This window comes from Nyctereutes procyonoides, unplaced genomic scaffold (genome assembly GCF_905146905.1).
Source record: "Nyctereutes procyonoides isolate TBG_1078 unplaced genomic scaffold, NYPRO_anot_genome, whole genome shotgun sequence".
In the NCBI taxonomy this organism is placed as follows: Eukaryota; Metazoa; Chordata; class Mammalia; order Carnivora; family Canidae; genus Nyctereutes; species Nyctereutes procyonoides.
This window is the reverse complement of record NW_026575024.1, coordinates 5537229-5558622: the sequence shown is the minus strand read 5'-3', so window position 1 is coordinate 5558622 and position 21394 is coordinate 5537229. Positions and strand designations below refer to the sequence as shown.

At 41.5% G+C, this 21394-nt stretch overlaps 1 protein-coding gene across 2 annotated transcripts; it reads left to right on the top strand.

Moving 5' to 3' along the window:
• The first annotated feature begins 1434 nt into the window (after positions 1-1434).
• Positions 1435-14585, top strand: SPO11 (SPO11 initiator of meiotic double stranded breaks). 2 transcript variants are annotated; one of them, XM_055306122.1, is made up of 13 exons: positions 1435-1565; positions 3977-4090; positions 5330-5418; positions 5827-5893; positions 6120-6228; positions 6672-6758; positions 7448-7484; positions 7810-7919; positions 9288-9387; positions 9704-9741; positions 11072-11148; positions 13816-13927; positions 14466-14585. In XM_055306122.1, the coding sequence occupies exons 1-13, from the start codon at positions 1435-1437 to the stop codon at positions 14583-14585; spliced, it is 1191 nt and encodes a 396-aa protein (XP_055162097.1). The 2 variants fall into 2 exon arrangements, with proteins under 2 accessions (XP_055162097.1, XP_055162106.1); XM_055306131.1 differs by lacking the exon at positions 3977-4090.
• Positions 14586-21394: the final 6809 nt, after the last annotated feature.

Here is a 21394-nt window from a genome sequence, read left to right as displayed (position 1 = left end):
TGTGCCCCTGCCCAGCTCGGGACTTTTCATTTCATGTCAGATCTAGTGAGGCCGCTGGCTCCTGGCTGCAGAGCGTTGCACTACGTGATACAGAACGGCCTGTCCAAGAGAGAGGGAAAGAGAGAGAGATGCAGAGACACCCACACAGATGGTTCTAGTCCTAGGAGAGGCACCTCCCAGCAGACAAGCACCCAGGTGATATCACTGACTGGCCCTGTCCCTTCAAAGGTCTGTTGGTTCTTCCTTGTTGAGGATGATAAAGGAGAGCCCACCTGTAGCACCACCCTCACCGAAACCTGGAGAAAACTCAGACTCCAGGGGTAATCCCACTGCTAGAAAGGCGGCTGCAAGATTACTGCACCTTCCCGAGCCAGCCCCGCAGTGGTGCCTCCTAACCCCAGGGGAGCAGCTCAACTGCCAAGTTAAGATTTACCTCTCGGCTCTCTCACCTTCCAGAGTGCAATCTTGCACAAATTGCTCAACTTTTCTAAGCCTCAGTTTCTTCATCTGTGAAATGGGGATAAGAATTCTTGGGGCACCTGGATGGCTCAGTGGTTAAGCATCTGCTTTTGGCTCAGGCTGTGTTCCCGGGGTCCTGGGATCGAGTCCCGCATTGGGCTCCCTGCATGGAGCCTGCTTCTCCCTCTGCCTGTGTCTTGGTGTCTCTAACAAATAAAAAATAATAATAGAGTATTTGCCGTTTATCTGAAATTGAAACTTCACTGAGTGCCCTGTATTTTCATTCGCTAAATCTGGCAACCCTTCCAGGCCATCCAGCTGGGATGCTACCCCAGCCTGACTGAGCTGTGCATGCACCTCACGCTCCTCCTCTCCCGCAAAATCACCACGACCGCATCAGGAAGCTCCTGGGATCGTTATGAGGATTAAGAGCGGCTACTGTAAACATATCAAAAAGGGCAGGAATTTTATTTGCTTTGACCGCAGCCGAACCCAGGGCCTAGTGCTGCATCTGGCACGGAGGCGGATCACCAGAATGATTTATTTTCATGAAAAATCGCTAGTACTATTTTCCCTAAAAACCACCCCTTAGTAACCAACCAACCAACCAACCAACCAACCAACCAACCAACCAACCAACCAACCAACCAACCAACCTCATAAACCCATTTCAAGGAAAACTGGGTCCAACATCCAAACACGCCCTGCGGGTCCCCACTGGCCCATCACTTTGCCCCGCCCCCAGGTGCGCCTGCGCACTCCCCTCACTGCAGAGAGGCGTTATACGCATGCCTGGGGGGCAAGGTGTGCGCATGCGCAGAGGCGGTGGCATGGGGGGGGGCGGCCAAGGGGTGCGCATGCGCAGAAGCGGTGGTGCCCGCGGAGAGGGTGGTGCGGTGCCCGCGGCAGCCCCGCCATCGTGGGCGACGGTGCTGGAGCTGCTGCCCTCGGAGGTTTCCCTCGCCGTCGGCCGTCATGGCCTTTGCGCCCATGGGGCCTGAGGCCTCGTTCTTCGCGGTTCTGGACCAGCACAGGGCTTCCCTGCTGGCCGCCCTGAGGAGAGGCGGTGGGGAGCCCGCGGGCGGGGGGACGCCTCAGGCCTCGAGGTAGAAGGGCCCCGGGGTCCCGGGGCGGCGCGCATGCTCGGGAGGTAGAGGGCGCGGGGCGCGAGGCCCGGGTCTCCAGGCCGCTGAACGCCCCCCCCCCCCCAGGCCGGGCCTTCCTCAGCTCGCCCCTCCCTTCCCGGCGGACAGGCCCCGCCCCCGACTCCCGGTGTCTTCTGGAATGTTCCCCGCCTAGAAGGTTCCAGGAGCTTCCCGCGCGGCTCCGCTCGCAGGTTCCCTCAGGAAGTGGTCCCGAGGTCAGGGAGTGTGGGGCGCGCTCCGGCTTTGTGTTTGTTTTAAAACACAATTTAAAAAAAATGTTTTTTTTGATAGTTTTAACTTAAAAAAAGCTCTGAGGAGAGTGTGTGAGGAGAGAAAGAGGGAGGCTTGTGGAGAGACCTCGAGGGGAGCAAGGACGCGGTCGCGGTGAGACGACGACGGACCTGGAACAGGACAGCGTCTACACACGTTTGAAGTGGTTTATTTAAAATCTGTGAAAGTCGGTGGCGGCTGGCGGCGGCAGGTGCTGCGGCCGCGGGGAACGTGTTCGTGTTCTTGGCCATTTTTACTTAAAATGCTGTTTGTTTTTTTTTTTTTTTCCCCTCTCTGGATCCGCTTTTCTGGTTGATCAGCAAAGGTTTTCTTTTTCTTTTCTTTCTTTTTTTGTTAAAGATTTTATTTATTCATGAAAGAGAGAGACACACACAGGCAGAGGGAGAAGCAGGTTCCACACAGGGAGCCCGACGCGGGACTCGATCCGGGCGGGGTTCTCCAGGATCATGACCTGGGCGGAAGGCAGATGCTCAACCGCGGAGCCACCCACACGTCCCACTACTTTGAAATTAAAAAAGTTCTTTTGTTGTTGTTGTTAAAGATTTTATTTATTTATTCATGAGAGAGACAGAAGCAGAGACACGGGTGGAGGGAGAAGCAGACTCCCCGCAGGGAGCCCAACGCGGGACTCGATCCTGAGACCCGGATCCTGAGACCCCGGGATCGTGACCTGGGCCCAAGGCAGACGCTCAATCCCTGAGCCACCCATGCGCCCCGATCAGCAAAGTATTTCAGCCTAAACAGCTTGCTCTCATTTTTTTTGAATATTTATTTTTTTTTAATTTTTATTTATGATAGTCACGGAGAGAGAGAGAGGCAGAGACACAGGCAGAGGGAGAAGCAGGCTCCATGCACCGGGAGCCCGACGTGGGATTCGATCCCGGGTCTCCAGGATTGCGCCCCGGGCCAAAAGCAGGCGCTAAACTGCTGCGCCACCCAGGGATCCCTTGCTCTCTTATTTTTAAGAAGACTAAGCCAACTACCAAAAACAAAACCAAACAATCCCCACCCCCCCAAAAAAAAGTGGAAAACCTACAAGCAAACCGATTTTTATGAAAGTATTTGCTTTGAGGAAGAATTCGTGAGGGGGATGGAAAGGAGGGAATGGAAGGCCCTGGTTTCGGCTTCAGATGCGAATGAATCTAATTGTATTTTCTAGTTGGTCACACTATCACCTTGCAAGTTTTTTTTTTCCCCCCAGACTGGAAAAATGAATGAGATCTTGGAGTCAGTTTTTCTCTGTGTTAGAAAATACTGATCGTTTTAAAATTTGCTTTCTGACGAGGTGCATGTTCAAAGCAAGCTCTGAAGTTTCTGGGGGAAATTAGAACGTTCTGCATTTTTACGCATTTTCTAGATTTAATTTGATTTCCCTTCTTAGGCAATACACTAATGGTATTTATAACTGAGCAGCATTTTTTGAAGCTGATGGCTTGTGAAATTAAAAGTCAGCTCACAGAAAACTGGGCTAAGTCTTCATATTTTGCTGTAAAGTGGTGAGATGGTTGCCAAGTCTTTCCATGGTAGTGATTAAAAATTTTTTTTTCTCTTTGTATCACTAAAATTCAAAACGGCGGGTTTAAGGCATGAGATCAATCAGGGTGATGTGCTACAATAAGAAGTATTTATTTTGGAATATTCTTGCATTGCATTTTTGGGAAAGAAATTAAATTCAAAGCCAGTATTATTACATCATTTTTAATTAAAACATTTATCAGTAGTATTTCGAGCCAACAAGTTTGAATTTAAGTAGGTTAATATGAAGAGATTGGAATATATTTATAAATCATTGTCTAGTTATTAATATTGTCTAAAAGGGAGATATTACTTCAGTTGGTAATTGAGAAGCAAAATTACAAGCAAATGAAATTTCTCTGCAAGAAACTACTATGAATACAGTTCTTTCAGTGCAACGCTGATGTCAAAATTTAGTGGGAGGGATCAGTATGGACGCAAATTACCTATTCTTAATAGACAACCAATGAAACAAAAACCTATCTGTATTGATCTGGGGAAATGTTACATTTTGCAAAGGCCTAATCCAGAATTAAGACTGAATCACAGTGTGTTTATTGTTTCAGTTCTGAGGTTCTTGCATCTATAGAAAGTGTTATCCAAGACATAATCACAAGCGTGGCAAGGAATGAAGCACCTGCGTTCACAATAGGCAACAGATCAAGCTGGGAAAATATAAAGTGGGCACTTTGCATTTTTAAGTTTTTAAATAGAGTATCTATGTCATTATTTGAATTTATTCGAGTTAGAGTTCTAGTCTGATTTCATTCTTTTTACTGCTTTTACCCTGCCTAGAAGGATTTAAGGAAGTTTACAAAATACATATCTCATAGGCAGGTCATATAAACTAGAAGTGGGTGTGAAGATAAGGCAAAGGGAAAAAAACAATGTTAGGAACAACAAATGAAAGGGCCAAAAGAGTTTAGAATTAAAAATGTATATGATAAAGTCTTAGGGTTCTGCTAAAAATAGCCTCCAAACTGGGATCTAAGCTTCCTAGCACTCAAAGGGGGGAAATACGACCAGCGGAATTCTGCAGAAACTACAAAAGCAACCCACTTGGCTCAGGGAAGCTACAACCAATCCTGATACTGGAATGAAAATAAATGTATCCAGAACACAGCACATTTCAAAGGCTATCTCTCCTGGAAGATTTGTGCCTTTGCTAAGTCATGTGTCCAGGAGGGAAAATCTGCAAACAGCTTTGTCAAAGTCCTCCAACCTGCTCCTATAGTTTGTGTATTTCATATGCTCAGCCTGTAGAACCTAAATAATGAAAAACACTACAGTAGTTCTCAGTAAGAGTTGCACAAGCAGAATAAAAGTAATTTTGAGTCTCTTTAGTCACTATTTTTTTATGGTCAGTATAATTAGTACAAACTGTAAACTTTTGAATCATATTTTGCATCATTTTCCAAGATGGATTTCATGAAGCCCTGAGGCAGCTAATATCTGGCCTATTTGCCTGGTGCCTTCTGCCACCTTTAGGACAGGCTTGGCAGTTCAGTTTAACAACCTAATGCAAATTGTTATTTCATTTAATGTAATTTTGGAGGTAAATCAGAAATGCAATATTTCAAAACTTGTTAATTGAGCAAAATGAGTATATTAAAATGAGCAAAATGCTAACAAAATCATGAAATGCCTAAAATAGTTTACATACACTAAATCACACATTAAACACTAAATACACACATATACACTTATTTTAAACACTTTTAGTGCCTCTATATGTCACAAAGCCAATTAATTACCACCTGGAGTTATCTAAGATTATAAATGAAGTTGTCCTAAAGCTTCAGTGCTTCTGTTGAGAAGTAATATGGATTTTGATGATGTGCAGAAGAGGATATTACATGCATATTGTTTGGTGTTCAGAAATTAATTCTTTTTTATTTTGCCTTTCAACAAAATGACAGGTTTGAAGATTCTGTGGGTCTTCAGATGGTAACTCACTGTACCACAAGAAAAATCAAAAGTGATTCACTAAAATCAGTCAAAAAATTTGGTAAATTAATCTTTCTTAGCTTTTAGTAGTAAAATAAGTAAGTTTGGTTACCTTCTGGGTCTAGTTGTTCCTAGTTGAATGATTTCTAGTTGTTCTTTAATAATAGACTACCCTTACACCTGAAATAAAGTCACAAAATTTTGCATTGTCAATAACAATGGAAGCAAATTTTAAAGGTACATGATTCAGTGGAAAAGTATTCTTTCGGTTTTGCTGTTCAGAAAGCAATTAATTTTATCTGATCCTTCAGGAAATTATTATTCTGTACTCAGTAATTCTATTTTGGAAAGATATATTTTTTTTAATCTTATGGAAAGTAACTGGGGGCAGTTAAAATCCTTGATAGTGGGTGTTTTGAATTAATGAGTGAAATGCTGAGTAACTTGTTTATCGCATCTTATTTTCCAGCCCTAATTCTTAAAATACTGTCCAAGATTTATAAACTAATACAGAGCAACACTTATGCAACCAAAAGGTAAATTCTTGTTGTGGTAAATTACTCTTTAAGACACAATGTGAGAGTTGTTTAGGTTAACTCCCATTATGTTTTAAAACTGTACATAAGACTAGGCTATGGGTAATAAGTTACTTTCTTTATATGTTGTATTTCATTCAACAACACTTCCTACAAATAATACTCCAATACTTGTCATAGTCAAAGAGAATATGGCTAATTAAAAATATATATTTAATTTTCATAGAGACATATATTATACTGACAGCCAACTCTTCGGTAACCAGACTGTCGTGGACAATATCATCAATGACATTTCTTGTATGTTAAAAGTGCCGAGGATGAGTCTACATATAGTAAGTAGCATTTAATACGAAAGATTTGTGTAAAATCATAATAGAAAAATACAGGTAATCTGTGCCATGTTTTTGTATTAGTTGATACTACATTTTTCTCATTATGAATTTAAATAATCTGCTTTTAGTATGTATACCCTTGGATGAATGGACCAAAAGGCTGAATTACTAAATATTTTTTATCCCTAAATACCCTTACATATTTTCGCCTTTACTTCTTAAATTCCAACCTAAGCTAAAATATACGTAATCTGGTAGATGAACACGAGGATTGGCTCAGCTGTATAGAATATGTTAGTGGGGGGCACCTGGCTGGCTCAGTTGGTGGAGCATGAACTCTTGCTCTTGGGGTGTGAGTTTGAGCCCCACATTAGGTGTAGAGGTTACTTTAATAAACTTAAAAACATTAGTGAAGTGTTCAAATATGGCTATTATTTTTTCAGTTATCTACATCAAAAGGTTTAATTGCTGGCAATTTAAGGTACATCGAAGAAGATGGCACCAGAGTACACTGTACCTGTGGTGCAACAGTAAGCATTTTAATGTTTTCAGATGTTTTTCCTCTCTTTCAGATCCTTTGTTCTTGAAGTGTATTTTATTTCCTGCTTTCTTACGTAGTTTCAACCTTAAGATTTTCAAATAAAACTGAAGGGTGAATAAGCATATGCTTTAGGGGGTCTTTCAATCCACAGTTTTAAAATACACCAATTGTTCAATGTCATATTGAAATACACAAAGATACTCTTTCCTTTGAAAAATATACTGTTTTCAGGTTGCATGTAGCTTGTCTATTTTAGCATAATTATGTAATCTTTTTGCAGTTTTCTGGTTCTGAAATTGATTTGTTTAATTCTGAGCTATTTCTGGGCTTTGGCACCTGGAAAGCCCACAGCACTAACCTGCACAGCAGTTTGGAAACGAGCAAGATGACACCTGTGTGCTCTAGGATAGGAGGGCTTTAATTTACCACTTCCTGCCACCTAAGCCACAGATCCACAAAGTTTCTGAGAGATTCTCACCCGTTAGGATGTAGTTAGGATGGCGCATCTGTCTTTTTATTGAGGAGTAAATCTGTTTCCTAGCATTTCCTTACTGAGGAATAAATCTCTGATGACTAGTATATTCAGAGGAAAATGAAAACATAGGATTTTTGTGACATATTTCTCAAATGTGGTTATACTTGCTTTTATTTAAAATAAAAACTCTCTTGTTCATTTAGGCTGTTGCTGTGCCATCTAATATTCAAGGAATTCGAAGTATCCTTTGAATGGGAAAACTATTTAAGCTTGTAGAATTTTCATTTGTTCATTACTTTGATAAACCAAACCTTCATAATGTGTAACTGTCAAGCTAGACCCTATAGTGGTCAAGATGAACACATGTGGTCCCTGCTTTAGGGGCTCCCTCTCTAGTAGGAAAGATGGGTATCTAAATATGTAAATACATACCTATATATTTGAAGGTAAAAAGGAATATACTATATCTATAGCTGCTTTAGAATTGATTTATGTGGCACCGCTATTTAGTTGGTGATTAAACAGAAATACTCTTGGCTTCAAATTATCAGCCTTAACATCACAGATTTAATTACAGATGCAAAATTTCTATTAATTGTGGAAAAAGATGCGACATTTCAGCGACTCCTAGATGACAACTTTTGCAACAGAATGTCCCCATGCATCATGGTTACGGTATATCATCTCCCTTTACTACAGTTACAAGACTAACATACTACTTCAGTGATTGGCAAGAGGGGTTTATACCATTATCTGTACAGCTTACACGACATTCTGTTATCAATGTGGTGCATCCTTTGGGGTGATCGAGTAAGAATTTCCAAGGCATTTATTTAAAGATCCTCAAATCTGGGGATCCCTGGTTGGCTCAGGGCATGATCCTGGAGTCCCAGGATCGAGTCCTACATCTGGCTTCTTGCAGGGAGCCTGCTTCTCCCTCTGCCTGTGTCTCTGCCTCTTTCTCTCTCTGTGTGTGTCTTTCATGAATAAATAAATAAATAATTTTTTAGAAAATAAACATCCTCAAGTCTGACTAAAATCAAGGTGGTGGTCCCCACTCTTAAATACCAGTGATTTTTTTCTTTTTCTTTTTTTTTTTTTAAAGATTGTATTTATTAGAGAGAGCTTGCATGAGCAAGAGAAGGGGCAGAGGTAGAGGGAGAGTCAGACTCCCCACTAAGCAGAGAGCCCAACATGGGGCTTGATCCCAGGACCCTGAGATCCTGACCTGAGCCCAAGGCAGATGCTTAACCCACTGAGCCCCCAGGGTCCCCCAGTCATTTTCCAATCCCACAGTGAGTTTACACGGTCCTTCAGAGTCACCTACGTGCCATTCCCCCATGGCTGCTTGTCTCAAACGTAATATGGTAACACTGGAGCTCTGGGTGGGTTGAACGTACAAGTGCTGCTTTATGTTCTGCCTCCGCAGATTTGTAGATCAGAGAATTGCATGAATTCCATCAAAGGAAGCCTGCTTTTTTATACATATATACATTCACATATATATGCACCAAGAAGGGCAGAGAACGCAGAAGTATACATTGAGATGCCACCCAGGCAACTACAGGTTCTTGAGCAAAGGGTAGTAAGCTTCCCACTACAGGGTTAGTTGTATAGGAGAGTTGGTAACATTGGAGCAATCAAGGAGACCTGCTGGCCTAGGGCCAAACGATGTGTGTGATGCTGCCTCCACGTCCCTGTTGGTAGATACTTGGGCCACTTACCATAGCCTTTGTCGTTTTAAATAAGACTGCAGTGAACATTTGTGTATGTCAGATTTTTATAATTTCCATTTTTGCTGAAACGTTTCCTTAGAATTTTTTCCCAGGACTGGGATAGTTGGGTCACAGTTACAAATATGCAGGCTCTTTCACTCTGTTGTGTAGACTGTACATTTTTCACAGTCCATGTTGGTCTTCCATCTGAAATTGAAGGTGACCTAACTTTTCTAACTTCTAAATTATTAAGAAGATAAGGGAAAGGTTTTGTGAGTTTCATTCTGCTAGAATTAAAATGCATAATTTCTTTCAATCTTGCTTTTAGGGAAAAGGAGTACCTGACCTGAACACGAGACTTTTAGTCAAGAAGCTGTGGGATACATTTCATATTCCTGTTTTCGCTCTTGTTGATGCCGATCCACATGGTGATTTGTGGTTGGATTATTTGAAGCAGTCATCCTACCTAAATCCTGTTTATCATATTTGTAGTTGTGCTTTTCTACTCTTAGAACACTTTCATAAATTATTTTAAAAGAAGATGATTATTAGATTAAAATTAATGACTGTAATCATTCAAGGTAATTTATTGCTATTTTTGCCGCACTAAACTGAACCATAAATTTTTTATTGGTAGCATCTATGAAGTAAAAGTTGCAGATGTTAGATAAAATGTGAGAGTGCCCATGCCCTGACCTGTAATGTACAGGGAGACTAACTGTATGGGTGACTTTCTTTTCACAGGCATAGAAATCATGTGCATCTATAAGTATGGATCTGTGGTAAGTACAAAAAAGTATTTTTCCTTTTCCACTATTGAGATAGTTTATATTCATCAGAGTGAATGCTGCATTCACTTCAAGGCCCATAGTTAGCTGCGGACCCCCAGAGTGTTCTGGGGAGCTACTCTCCAAATCTAGGGCCAATCTGCTTCAGAAGGCTGTGACTCCAGCTTCCAGCATGACCAGTGTGACCACGGATGACAGAGTGGGATTAGTTGTGGACAAGAGGCACTGTTATTCTCCACTCTCCCACCTTGCTGCACTAACTGTGGGACCCTGGGGTAACAGGTCTGATTGCCAAATAAACCCTGAAAGTTATATATAGCCTTGAATTCTGACGTTGCCAATTCCTTTTCCTCCCACTGTAAGGAAAAAGAAAAACATCACCAAATTTCACCACTAGAGTGTCTGAACTACCGTACATCAATGGTTCTGGCCTCAAATGCCAGACAAGCAGTATTGGCATTACCAGGGCACTTGCTAGAAATGCACATCTCAGTCCCCATCCAGGTATCCTGAATTGGAATCTCTAGGCTTGGACCCCAAGTGATTCTGATGAGTGATAAAGTTTGGGAACCACTGGTATACACCTTGAGTGTTCCTGACATATATGTTTATATGGCATACATGTTTAGACAAAACAGATGACGAAGCAAGATGTTAAAATACAGAATCACAAACAACAATAAATGTAGGTCAGAGAGGTTCATTTGTAGTTTTACTTTATATAAAATCAATGTGGAAATACTAGAGCAGTTTTAAAACCTTCCTGAAAGCCAGGTTAGCAAAAGTCTTGGTGATTCACTTAGTTCTGTGGGTTCAGGGAGTATGCAGTCTTTAGTATTTATGCTTCTTTTTTTAAATTTTTTTCTTTTAATTTTTATTTATTTATGATAGTCACAGAGAGAGAGAGAGAGAGGCAGAGACACAGGCAGAGGGAGAAGCAGGCTTCACGCACCGGGAGCCCGATGTGGGATTCGATCCCGGGTCTCCAGGATCGCGCCCTGGGCCAAAGGCAGGCGCCAAACCGCTGCGCCACCCAGGGATCCCCTGCTTCTTTTTTTTTTTTTAAGATTATATTCATTTATTCTTGGGGGGGGGTGCAGAGACACAGGCAGAGGGAGAAGGCGGCTCCATGCAGGGAGCCCAACATGGGACTTGATCCTGGGTCTCCAGGATCACACCCTGGGCCGAAGGTGGTGCTAAACCATTGAGCCACCCGGGCTGCCCATTTATGCTTCTTAATAAGTAAAAAGTGTATCTGTAAAAACAGATATGCTAGTTTTCTGCAGTTTAGCTTCACCTAATGTACTTTTGCTCTTTATTTTAGGCAATGTCTTTTGAAGCTCATAATCTCACAGTTCCAGCTATCAGATGGCTTGGTCTCCTCCCTTCTGATATTAAACGGTTAGATTAATTTTGGTTTTAGTAAAACTAGGAGTTTTAAAATGATGACTCATCATAATATGTAACAATAAGCTGAAAAAGTCACCACAGGGAAGGTCTTAATATGTTTTATTTATATTGTTACTATGACTCAAGATTATAGAATCATGAATTAAATTCATCAGATGTTTCTGTTTCAATTAGGAAAATATTTAAATGAATTTGGCAAAATATAAAAAATAAAAAAATAAATGAATTTGGCTAGCTGAATTTTCAGCTAGAGGATATTTTTTGTTCTACCTTTTGGTTAAAAGATTTTGTAATATTTTTATTCTTTAATTTTAGTCTTTAGTTTTTTAAGGCTTTGTAATATTTTTACATTCAAAAAGTGTAAGACATTGAATCTAGTTAAATGGTCATCATTGACAACATCATTTGCCATATGAATCAGCTTTACCATAGACTTAAATTTTTAAGTTCCTTAAAAAAAAAAACCTGGGGATCCCTGGGTGGCGCAGCGGTTTAGCGCCTGCCTTTGGCCCAGGGCGCGATCCTGGAGACCCGGGATCGAATCCCACGTCGGGCTCCCGGTGCATGGAGCCTGCTTCTCCCTCTGCCTGTGTCTCTGCCTCTCTCTCTCTCTCTCTCTCTCTCTCTGTGTGTGACTATCATAAATAAATAAAAAAAAATCTCATTTTAAGGTGACTTAAATTTTGGAAATCTAAATTTGGCAAGTTCTATGTGTTAATTATAGAAAAAATATCATTAACAAGATAAATATCACTTACCAATCAACAGCATTACTCTTATAGTTATTACTCTATGTATAGCCATAACTTTCACAAAAATGGGATCATACTTCATTATTCTATAATCTGCTTTTCTCACACAACACAATGAAATCACTTTTCCGTATCAATAAATACAGTTCCATGACCTCCTTTTAGTGTCTTCTAATACTGAGTTCCAATTCTGGATGTACCAGTGTTTGTTCAGCTAGTGCCTCAGAGTCTGACATTTGGGTGGTTTCCAAATCTCTGATAAATAGTGCTTTGATGGGCCCTTCTGTAACCAAATCTTTGCCTGCATCTTTAATTAGTCCCACAGTCCTGAAGCCTGAATTCTCAGAATTGCTGGGTCAAAGGGTATGCACATTTTTAAGATTTTGACTGCCCTCTGGATAGGTTAATTATTTTGTTTTCCCTGGAGAGTAAGAGCCCACCTGTCCCTCATCACAGGACATCATCACTTTTATTCATCTCTGCTAGCGTGCTATTTTAAAATATTCTGTTGTTTTAATTGGCTGGTGTGAATGCACTTAAATGTGTTTATTGGATATCTTTAAGCAGTGAGCAAACCTCAGTACCTGGGACTTATTTCCTACATTTGGAACACGAACAGGTTTTGGGTGATTGCCACTTCTGACAAAATGAGGGCATAAGAGAAAACATTCAGTTGTTGATTTTTGAACATTTACGCTCTAGTGAGTTAAACTTTTGTTCTATTTGGTGTGTGTGTCATGGCCAAAATCTCTTGGGGGGGACCTGTTTGTATGAAGAGCTTTCCTAACACAAACTCAGGTAAATGATCTCATAATTATTAAGGAGGAGGGCTTGGAGAAACTCTAGCTGCATCTCATTAATTCCATCAGTGCCCTCAGAGCCATTCCAAAGAAATGGACAATGAAAAATTCTTAAAGTGTGGTAGCTACCCAAACACGATTTCAGGGGAAATCGTCTGTGCCCCCACCCTTTTTAGTCAAATTGTCACCCTATCTGGTAGCTGCCACTGGCAAGTGATCATAATTGTGAGGAATTGAAAAAGACTATTTGAAACTGGAGCTCTCCTGGGAAATCCAGGATTTGTGACTTCAAAAAGTAGTCTATTCCATAAATAGGAAAAAATCTTGTGTTCTGTTTTTAAAATACACACCAAGAAAAAAAATTACAATCCACTTTTTTTTAAATTTAAAATTAGATAGGGGTGTGTGTATGTGTGCATATTAATGAAAATAAGTTAGAGACTAACTTCCTTAGCCCATAAAATTTTGAGTGAATTACAAGGAATGAAGTGCCCAGTAGAACCTGAGACCCCACAGTGAATCTTGCTGCTGGCCATGTATATTAATTAGCTCACTGCTTCAAGGCTGTAGTGCTCTGGGAGCCACGTTGGTGTCCATGTACTTGATGTTAGTGCTGTTGGCATTTTAAAAATTTTTTATTTAAAAAAATTTTTATTTATTCATTCAACACAGTGAGTGCAAGAGAGTCTGAGTGGGAGGAGGTGTAGAGGCAGAATAAGAAGCAGACTTCCCACTGAGCAAGGAGCCTGGACCCAGGCCTTGATCCCAGGACCCTGAGACCATGACCTGAGCTGAAGGCATCCACTCAACTGACTGAGCCACCCAGGCACCTGGCATTTGTTTTTATAACCAATGTCTGTGTTCTTGTCATTGTCCTGTGGGTGTGATGTGAAGGAAAACAACAATTTAGGACAGACGTCCACTGTGAACTTGAATACTTGCTGGTCTAGGACTTGCCAGATCCCCCAAATTCTGGATTTAAATGATGGATCCATCTGTTACTTCTGCATTTCTTGAAATAGTATAATAAATACAAATAAATACGGGCCCTTCAAGTTATAGGAGCACTTTGTTTTTGCTGATTTTTTTAAATATATTTTTTCCAGGTTAAATATACCTAGAGATACTTTAATTCCACTGACAAAACGGGACCAAATGAAACTTGACAGTGTCCTAAAAAGACCTTATGTTACTTGCCAACCATTTTGGAGAAAAGAAGTATGTTTCTTCTTTCTTTCTTTCTTTCTTTCTTTTTTTTTAAGAAGTATGTTTCTTTCTAAAATTCAAGTATTGTATGTTTTATTGCTTTTAACTTTCATGGTGGCTATTCACATAATGTTTTGAAGATATTCTTGAAATTTTGTATAACTCAACTAAAGTGAGTGTTGTTTGGCAATAAATGACTGTTGAAACACTGAATTATGAATGCTAATAGATAAGATCAGATGAATGGAGCTGACCTATTATTATCCTCATCATAGTTCTATGCTCATTGTCTATGGCTGTAGCACAGTTTAGGGGGGAGGAAAGAAGAGAAAGAAATTACATAAAGACCCCAGATCATTCCTAGTTATTGAAGATCCAAACTGGGTGGTATTCTGACATTTTTTGGTGTAACAGCTCTGGAATGTTCTGGCTGACCTGAAGCCTATTGTCCATGATTTGGGTGAGTAAAATAAGTCTAGATTTACTAGTTTGAGTCAACAGAGCGGTAGCACAGGACTCTGTTACAAGTGTACTTTGCTTTTATTGACAGATGGAAATAATGGCAGACTCTAAAATGAAGGCAGAAATTCAAGCTTTGACCTTCCTATCATCAGATTATCTCTCCAGAGTGTACCTACCTAACAAATTAAAATTTGGAGGATGGATATAAAAATATATCAGAATATATCTTTTTATTTGCAAGAGATTTTTCATTAGTTTTCAGTAGTAGATACTGTTGTGCGAAGAACATACATTCCTGATTCTGTAGAGATAAAATAATTTTCCATTAGTGATCTTTTTTGTCAAAACAGCTTTCTTTAGAAGACTTTGTTTTATCCTTCTCTGTAGAGACTGAGTTGTATCCTATGTTCTAAAGTAAATTATAAAAGGGCATATGTTACTTTGGCTTTACCACTTTATTTGAAAAAATATACATGCCATCAAAGTCTGCAGGAATATTTTAATTTCTATAATGCAACTAATGTTAAGCCATAAAGCATCTTTTTTGTATCAAAACTAAAAATCTAAATTTGAGAGGCTGCAAATGAATTACAGTGTCTAGCGTTTCCTTTTTAGTTGTGCTTTTGTGTTTGCCTTCATGGTGTAGGGGTCGTACCCACTTCATTCACTTGTGAAAGAAGTAAAATTTATTATGAATAAATATTTGGGTTGATACAGTCTGAAGCACTTAATTTTGTTTCTGAGTATGCTTGTTATTATTAGGAATTTATATGAAAATTTCCCCAGGGTTTTATCTGTCCTCACCCAAAATCAAATCCCCTGACCTCCCCTCTAGTATAGGTTCAAGACTTGTACCTGTGGTATTCCTACCATACTCTAAGTTCAAAACTTAGAGAAACCTCGAATTTTAATAAGGCCTTTCTGTAATAGTAAAGATTCCATTTTCTACCCTTCTGACCCTCTCTGAATTTTTCCAGAGATGAGTTTTATGACTTTATTCTGTACTTTCAGCAAACATCTAACTGCATTGAAGTTACTTGTAATGGTAAGCAAAAATATGTATTTATAGGAGAATAGAAACGTGGTGAGTTATTTTATCAAGACAAATCTTAATAGTAGTGAGTCCTGTTTCTGAGAAGGTACCTAAGCCAGTTACTTCTTACACATTATTTTAACTCTCCCAAGAGCCCTGTCAGGTCTGTCATCACATCCGTGGGTTATAGGTGAGAACAGGGGGGATGTTGCTTGTCCAAAGCCACATCGCTGGAACATGGCAGAGGAAGGACACCTCACACTGTTGAGCTCAAGAGCAGGACCAGCTACTGGATACGTGGGGCCCAGTGCAAAAGGAAGCATAGGGTCCTCTTTCAGAAGTTACTAAGAACATCAAGACAATAGCGAGAATTAAAATACGCACAGGGGGCTCTTCTTAGCTTGGGGCCTGGCGTGACTGCACACCTGTGAAGCCAGCCCTACTTAAGGGGTTCTAGTAAGTATTAAATGAGGTAATATATTAAGAAAATAAAATACCGGGATCCCTGGGTGGCGCAGCGGTTTGGCGCCTGCCTTTGGCCTGGGGCGTGATCCTGGAGACTCAGGATCGAATCCCACGTCGAGCTCCCGGTGCATGGAGCCTGTTTCTCCCTCTGCCTGTGTCTCTGCCTCTCTCTCTCTCTGTGTGACTATCATAAATAAATAAATAAATTAAATTAAAAAAAATAAAAAAAAGAAAAGAAAATACCTGTATAGCACCTATTATGTGCCAGGTATTTTTCTGAGTGCTTTGAACATTAACTTCATCTTCACAGAAACTCTGTGAGCTAGGTACTTTCCTTATCTTCCCCACGTTACTAAGATAAGACAGCAAAGGCACAGAGATGCTAAGGAACTTTTCCCAGGGTCACATAACCACTAAGCAGTGGAGCTGGGATTTAAACCCACAGTCTGGCTCCATCCACGGCTTGTGCTTTTAACCACGGCACTTAGTACATATGAAGTGCTCTGAAAAGGTCTGCAGTTCGTATTGTTGGCTCGGGGTCAAATCAGGTCCTCCTGATTTCAAGACTGTAATGCCAACAATTAGGTTATTTTCCTTGGTCATGTCAGAACCAGATTTCATTTTGAGAATATTCTGTGAGACTATCAAATTGACTTGTGAGACTATCCTAACTTTGTAAAAACATTTTTATTTATTTTTAAAAAAAATTTTATTTATTCATGAGAGCCACACAGAGAGAGAGAGAGAGAGAGAGAGAGAGAGAGAGAGAGAGAGAGAGAGAGGCAGAGACACAGGCAGAGGGAGAAGCAGGCTCCATGCAGGGAGCCTGACATGGGACTCGATCCCTGATCTCTAGGATCACGCCCCGGGCCGAAGGTGGCGCTAAACCGCTGAGCCAACCGGGCTGCCCAAAACATTTTTATAAATTTATAATTTATAAATCATAAGTGTTTCTTTGAATTCCTACCATCCTTTACATCTAATATCACTTGAATGTTGACAGGTTCTGTGAAGGAGAACATCACCAACCTAGAAATACAGTCAAGCTGCAAGATTGGATTAGGACATACGGTCAAAATGAGAAGCAATGAAAAATCTACAGTAGTCATTAAAATTTGAAAATAAATATAAAATTTTTTGAAAATAAATTTGAAAGGGGCTCACAGATGCATTTAGTTTAGATAATTACATTCATTTCAAGTTTATGATTGGAAATTGACTTAATTTTCGTTTACTTGGGAAAAGAAAACGAGACGAGAGCAAAATGCACTGTGGTTTGGCTTTGCTACTTATCTTTGACACAGATGAAAACCTAATATTTGTAGCTATTTGGGAACCATCTAGAATTCTAATTCTCAAGACTTGTTTCTAAAAAGGGTTACTGTAAAATAGATAATTATTTAACATGGCAACTGACAACAGATATCCCCTCTACCTCGTCTACTGTGTTTATTTTTAATATTTTCATAAGTTTAATTAAAAAAGAACATTTTATTGGAATTAGTTTCTAATGAAAGTGAATAGAAACTGGTGCAACAAGATGTTCAGAGAATCTTACTCTTAAGAGCTCATAATCACCCTCATAAAAGCTCTTGTAATCCTCAGGTTTCTGGGAAATTTACCTGTCATCACTGATGGTACTAAGTGACTTGAGAAGTCATGATTTTTTTTTAATTTTTATTTATTTATGATAGTCACACACACACACACAGAGAGAGAGGCAGAGACACAGGCAGAGGGAGAAGCAGGCTCCATGCACCGGGAGCCCGACGTGGGATTCGATCCCGGGTCTCCAGGATCGCGCCCTGGGCCAAAGGCAGGCGCTAAACCGCTGCGTCACCCAGGGATCCCGAGAAGTCATGATTTCATAGAGGAAAAAAAAACATACTGCAATTTCTACAAAATAGGCAAAAACACTCCAGGATTTTATCTCTGACTTCCTTTAATTAGAGCATCTCGGTTGAACTGTTTGATAGTACCTGTTTATTGGTGCTAAAGGATGCCAAGAACAGAGACTGTCAGAGCTAAACCACATTTACATGTGCACTAAAAAATATTTGCAGCAGAGTGTTTTTGTAGCAAAGTATTGAGAAACATTACTTCTTTTTGGACTTGGTTTCACCCTTAAAAGTCTATATCCCAAGGAGACATTTCTGTAAACACAAGCCAAGGGCGCCCTCTGCTGGCAGGAGCCCTGTTCTCTTAACTCCCACTATTTGGGAGAATTCCTTCTTTTCCTTTTTTTTTTTTCTTAAGATTTACTGATTTTTTTGGAGAGAGAGCAGGGATGGTGCAGGGGGAGAGAGTGAATCCTGAAGCAGACTCCCTGCTCAGCGCAGACCCGACGTGAGGCTTGATTCCAGGATTCCCAGGTTACAACCTGAGCTGAAATCAGGAGTCATGGTGGCTTAACCTACTGAGCCACCTGGGTGCCCCTGGGTGGATATTTCTTTAAAATATTTTTGGGGTGCCCGGGTGGCTCAGCGATTGAGTGTCTGCCTTTGGCCTGGGTCGTGATCCTGGGGTCCCGGGATTGAGTCCCACATCGGGATCCCTGCATGGAGCCTGCTTCTCCCTCTGCCTGTGACTCTGCCTCTCTCTCGCTCTCTCTCGCTCTCTGTGTCTTTCATAAATAAATAAAATCTTTAAAAAAATAAAATAAAATATTTTCAAGTTGGGGCACCTGGATAGCTCATTTGTTTGAGCGTCTGCCTTTGGCTCAGGTCATGATCCCAGGGTCCTGGAATCAAGCCCTGTGGTGGGGCTCCCTGCCCAGTGGAGAGTCTGCTTCTCTCCCTGTCTCTTTCCCCTGCCTCACTTGTGTACGTGCTCTCTCTGTCAAATGAATAAATAAAATCTTTAAAAATGTTTTCAAAAAATAATAAAAATAAAAATATCTTTTCAACTCGTTAAGACATGGGGTAGAAGAGTCTGAGACATAGCAAAAAGAATCTGAGTAGAACCATGAGGGTTTCTGTGTGAGACTGAATACTAGTTTTTGATAAAAGTCCATTCTGCATCAGCTTTGGATGCCCCAAATTTCTTGTAAAGCTGCACTTTGTGTATGTTTCTTGGTAACCAAGCTCTTTATAAAACCTTTACATATTAGAACTTTTTAATTAGAATTTCAAAATTAAAGATCACTTTAAATGAAAAGGAATTAGTACTAAACCAGAAGCATATTTCGTTTCTATTCATCTAGAAATGGAATATAAATATTGCCTTGGGTAAAACATGTGGAAGTGGGGATCGCTGGGTGGCTCAGCTGTTTAGCGCCTGCCTTTGGCCCAGGGCATGATCCCTGGAGTCCCGGGATTGAGTCCCACTTCGGGCTCCCTGCATGGAGCCTGCTTCTCCCTCTGCCTGTGTCTCTGCCTCTCTTTCTCTCTCTCTCTCTCTCTCTCTCTCTCTCTCTCTGTGTGTCTCTCATGAATAAATAAATAAAATCTTAAAAAAAACATGCGGAAGTGTTTGGCAATGCTAATGATTGCCATAACCGAAATTTAATTTTAATTATTTATTTTTGATAATTTTTTGCTTATATTTTGTGGCTCAATAATTACACTTGTGCATAGAGGTTGTTTTGACCCCCCTTTTTGTTTCTAGGGGAAGAAGTGAGGTGACTTCTGCAGTCAGCTAATGTGGAGGTGTGGGGTCTGATTTTCCGGGCAGGATGCTTGCATCCCAATTCCCCTTCTTTTTACAAAAAAAAAAAAAAAAAAAAATTTATTCATGAGAGACACACAGAGAGAGGCAGAGACATTGGCACAGGGAGAAGCAGGCTTCATGGAGGGAGCCCGATGCAGAACTCGATCCCAGGACTCAGGGATCATACCCTGAGCCAAAGGCAGACGCTCAACCACTGAGCCACCCAGGCCTCCCTTCCAATTCCTCTTCTACTCACTGCCTCTATGAGTGGCATAGGTCACAACCTGGCCTTGGTTTTGTCAACTGTAAGATGGGAATAATAATAATAATACTCCCATAGAGTCATTGTGAGGATTAAATGAGATAATTCATGTAAAGTGTTTTGAGTAAAGTATTGAGTTCAGAAAAAGTCAAAGAATGTCCGTTATTGTTACATCTGGGTGTGCGTGCTGCTGCTATTCTTCCCAGTATGGTATATGCAAAAGGAGCTGGTCGGTTGTACATCCCTAGACAGCAGAAAGAGTTTTTAGAGTATGCTGAATGGCCAGTATTATATGAGAATCTGTATCCTAATAGAGGTTTCTGGAATATTCCTCAGGCACAGAAAATATTCAACAAATACTGATTTCGCAGCATATATGCGTAGGACCCTGTGCTTGGTGCTGCAAGGATGTGCACTGGAGTAAGGCATAATGTTTAAAACCCAGGAAGCTGGACAAGGCAAATACTTGGACTGTTTTATGAGACAGGATATGATAAGCACTGAGGGGGCTCTGAGAGGTTAGAAAGATGGTAGGAGATGATCCCCTTGGGAAAGAATGGGGAAAGGTGTCGTTGAGGAGGGAGTACTTGTCAGATGATTCCGAGATAATGCCGCTAGAGCTGGGTACCCGGCAGACCTCTCCGGCTCTGCTGCTTAACAGCTGTGTGATGTGCGACAAGTATGTCCTCTCTCTGGGCCTCACTGTCTGTAAAACGGAGATCACAGCACCTGCTTTTTAGGGCTGCTCTGGAAATTACAGACCAACGTCCAGGGCTCCAGAGAGCTAGGTAGGACTGTCACGATCTACACGAGGGGCTCTCAATCCCGCCCGCATCTTAAAATCACTCAGGGAGCTCGCAAAGACCATTAAATTCCCTCTGTGCCACCGCAGACCAACTCAATCAGAAATTGCCGCGAGGCCCAGGCAGCGGGCCTTGGCAGAAAGCTCCCTCCAGTGATTCCGAATACCTCGTCTAGATTCTCGGTGCTCAGCTGGGGACTTGCTGGAAGCGCAGGGGCGCTGCTGGGGTCTGAGAGCTCGCTGCAGATTTCCAGGCGGCCGTGCGCGCGCAGAGCGACCACAGGGGCAGTGGAGGGAGGTTCAGCGCCTGCCCCACCGCCTCGGCGGACCCTGCCTCTTTTCTCCCCCTTGAGAAATCCAGCAACCGGCTGAAATATTTGGGAGTTGGCACGAGCGCACGTGGGTGTCGTGACCGCCCCTTCACATTCCTAGGGAACCTGACGCTCGGCTCCTTCAGGTCGCTTCACTTGCACCTAGTCGGGAACTTCCCCAGAAGTCAGGCGTCCTCGGGACGGTTTTACGGAGGGAACCGAGGCCCAGAGGGCCCGGGCTCGTCGCCCACCGAGGCAGCGATCCGGCGGCTTCTTCGAGGATGGCTTTGGACGTGAGTGGGCGGGAATCAGAAATCTGCTGGACTTTTAATTTATTTTTTTTAAAGATTTTATTTATTGGGATCCCTGGGTGGCGCAGTGGTTTGGCGCCTGCCTTTGGCCCAGGGCGCGATCCTGGAGACCCGGGATCGAATTCCACGTCGGGCTCCCGGTGCATGGAGCCTGCTTCTCCCTCTGCCTGTGTCTCTGCCTCTCT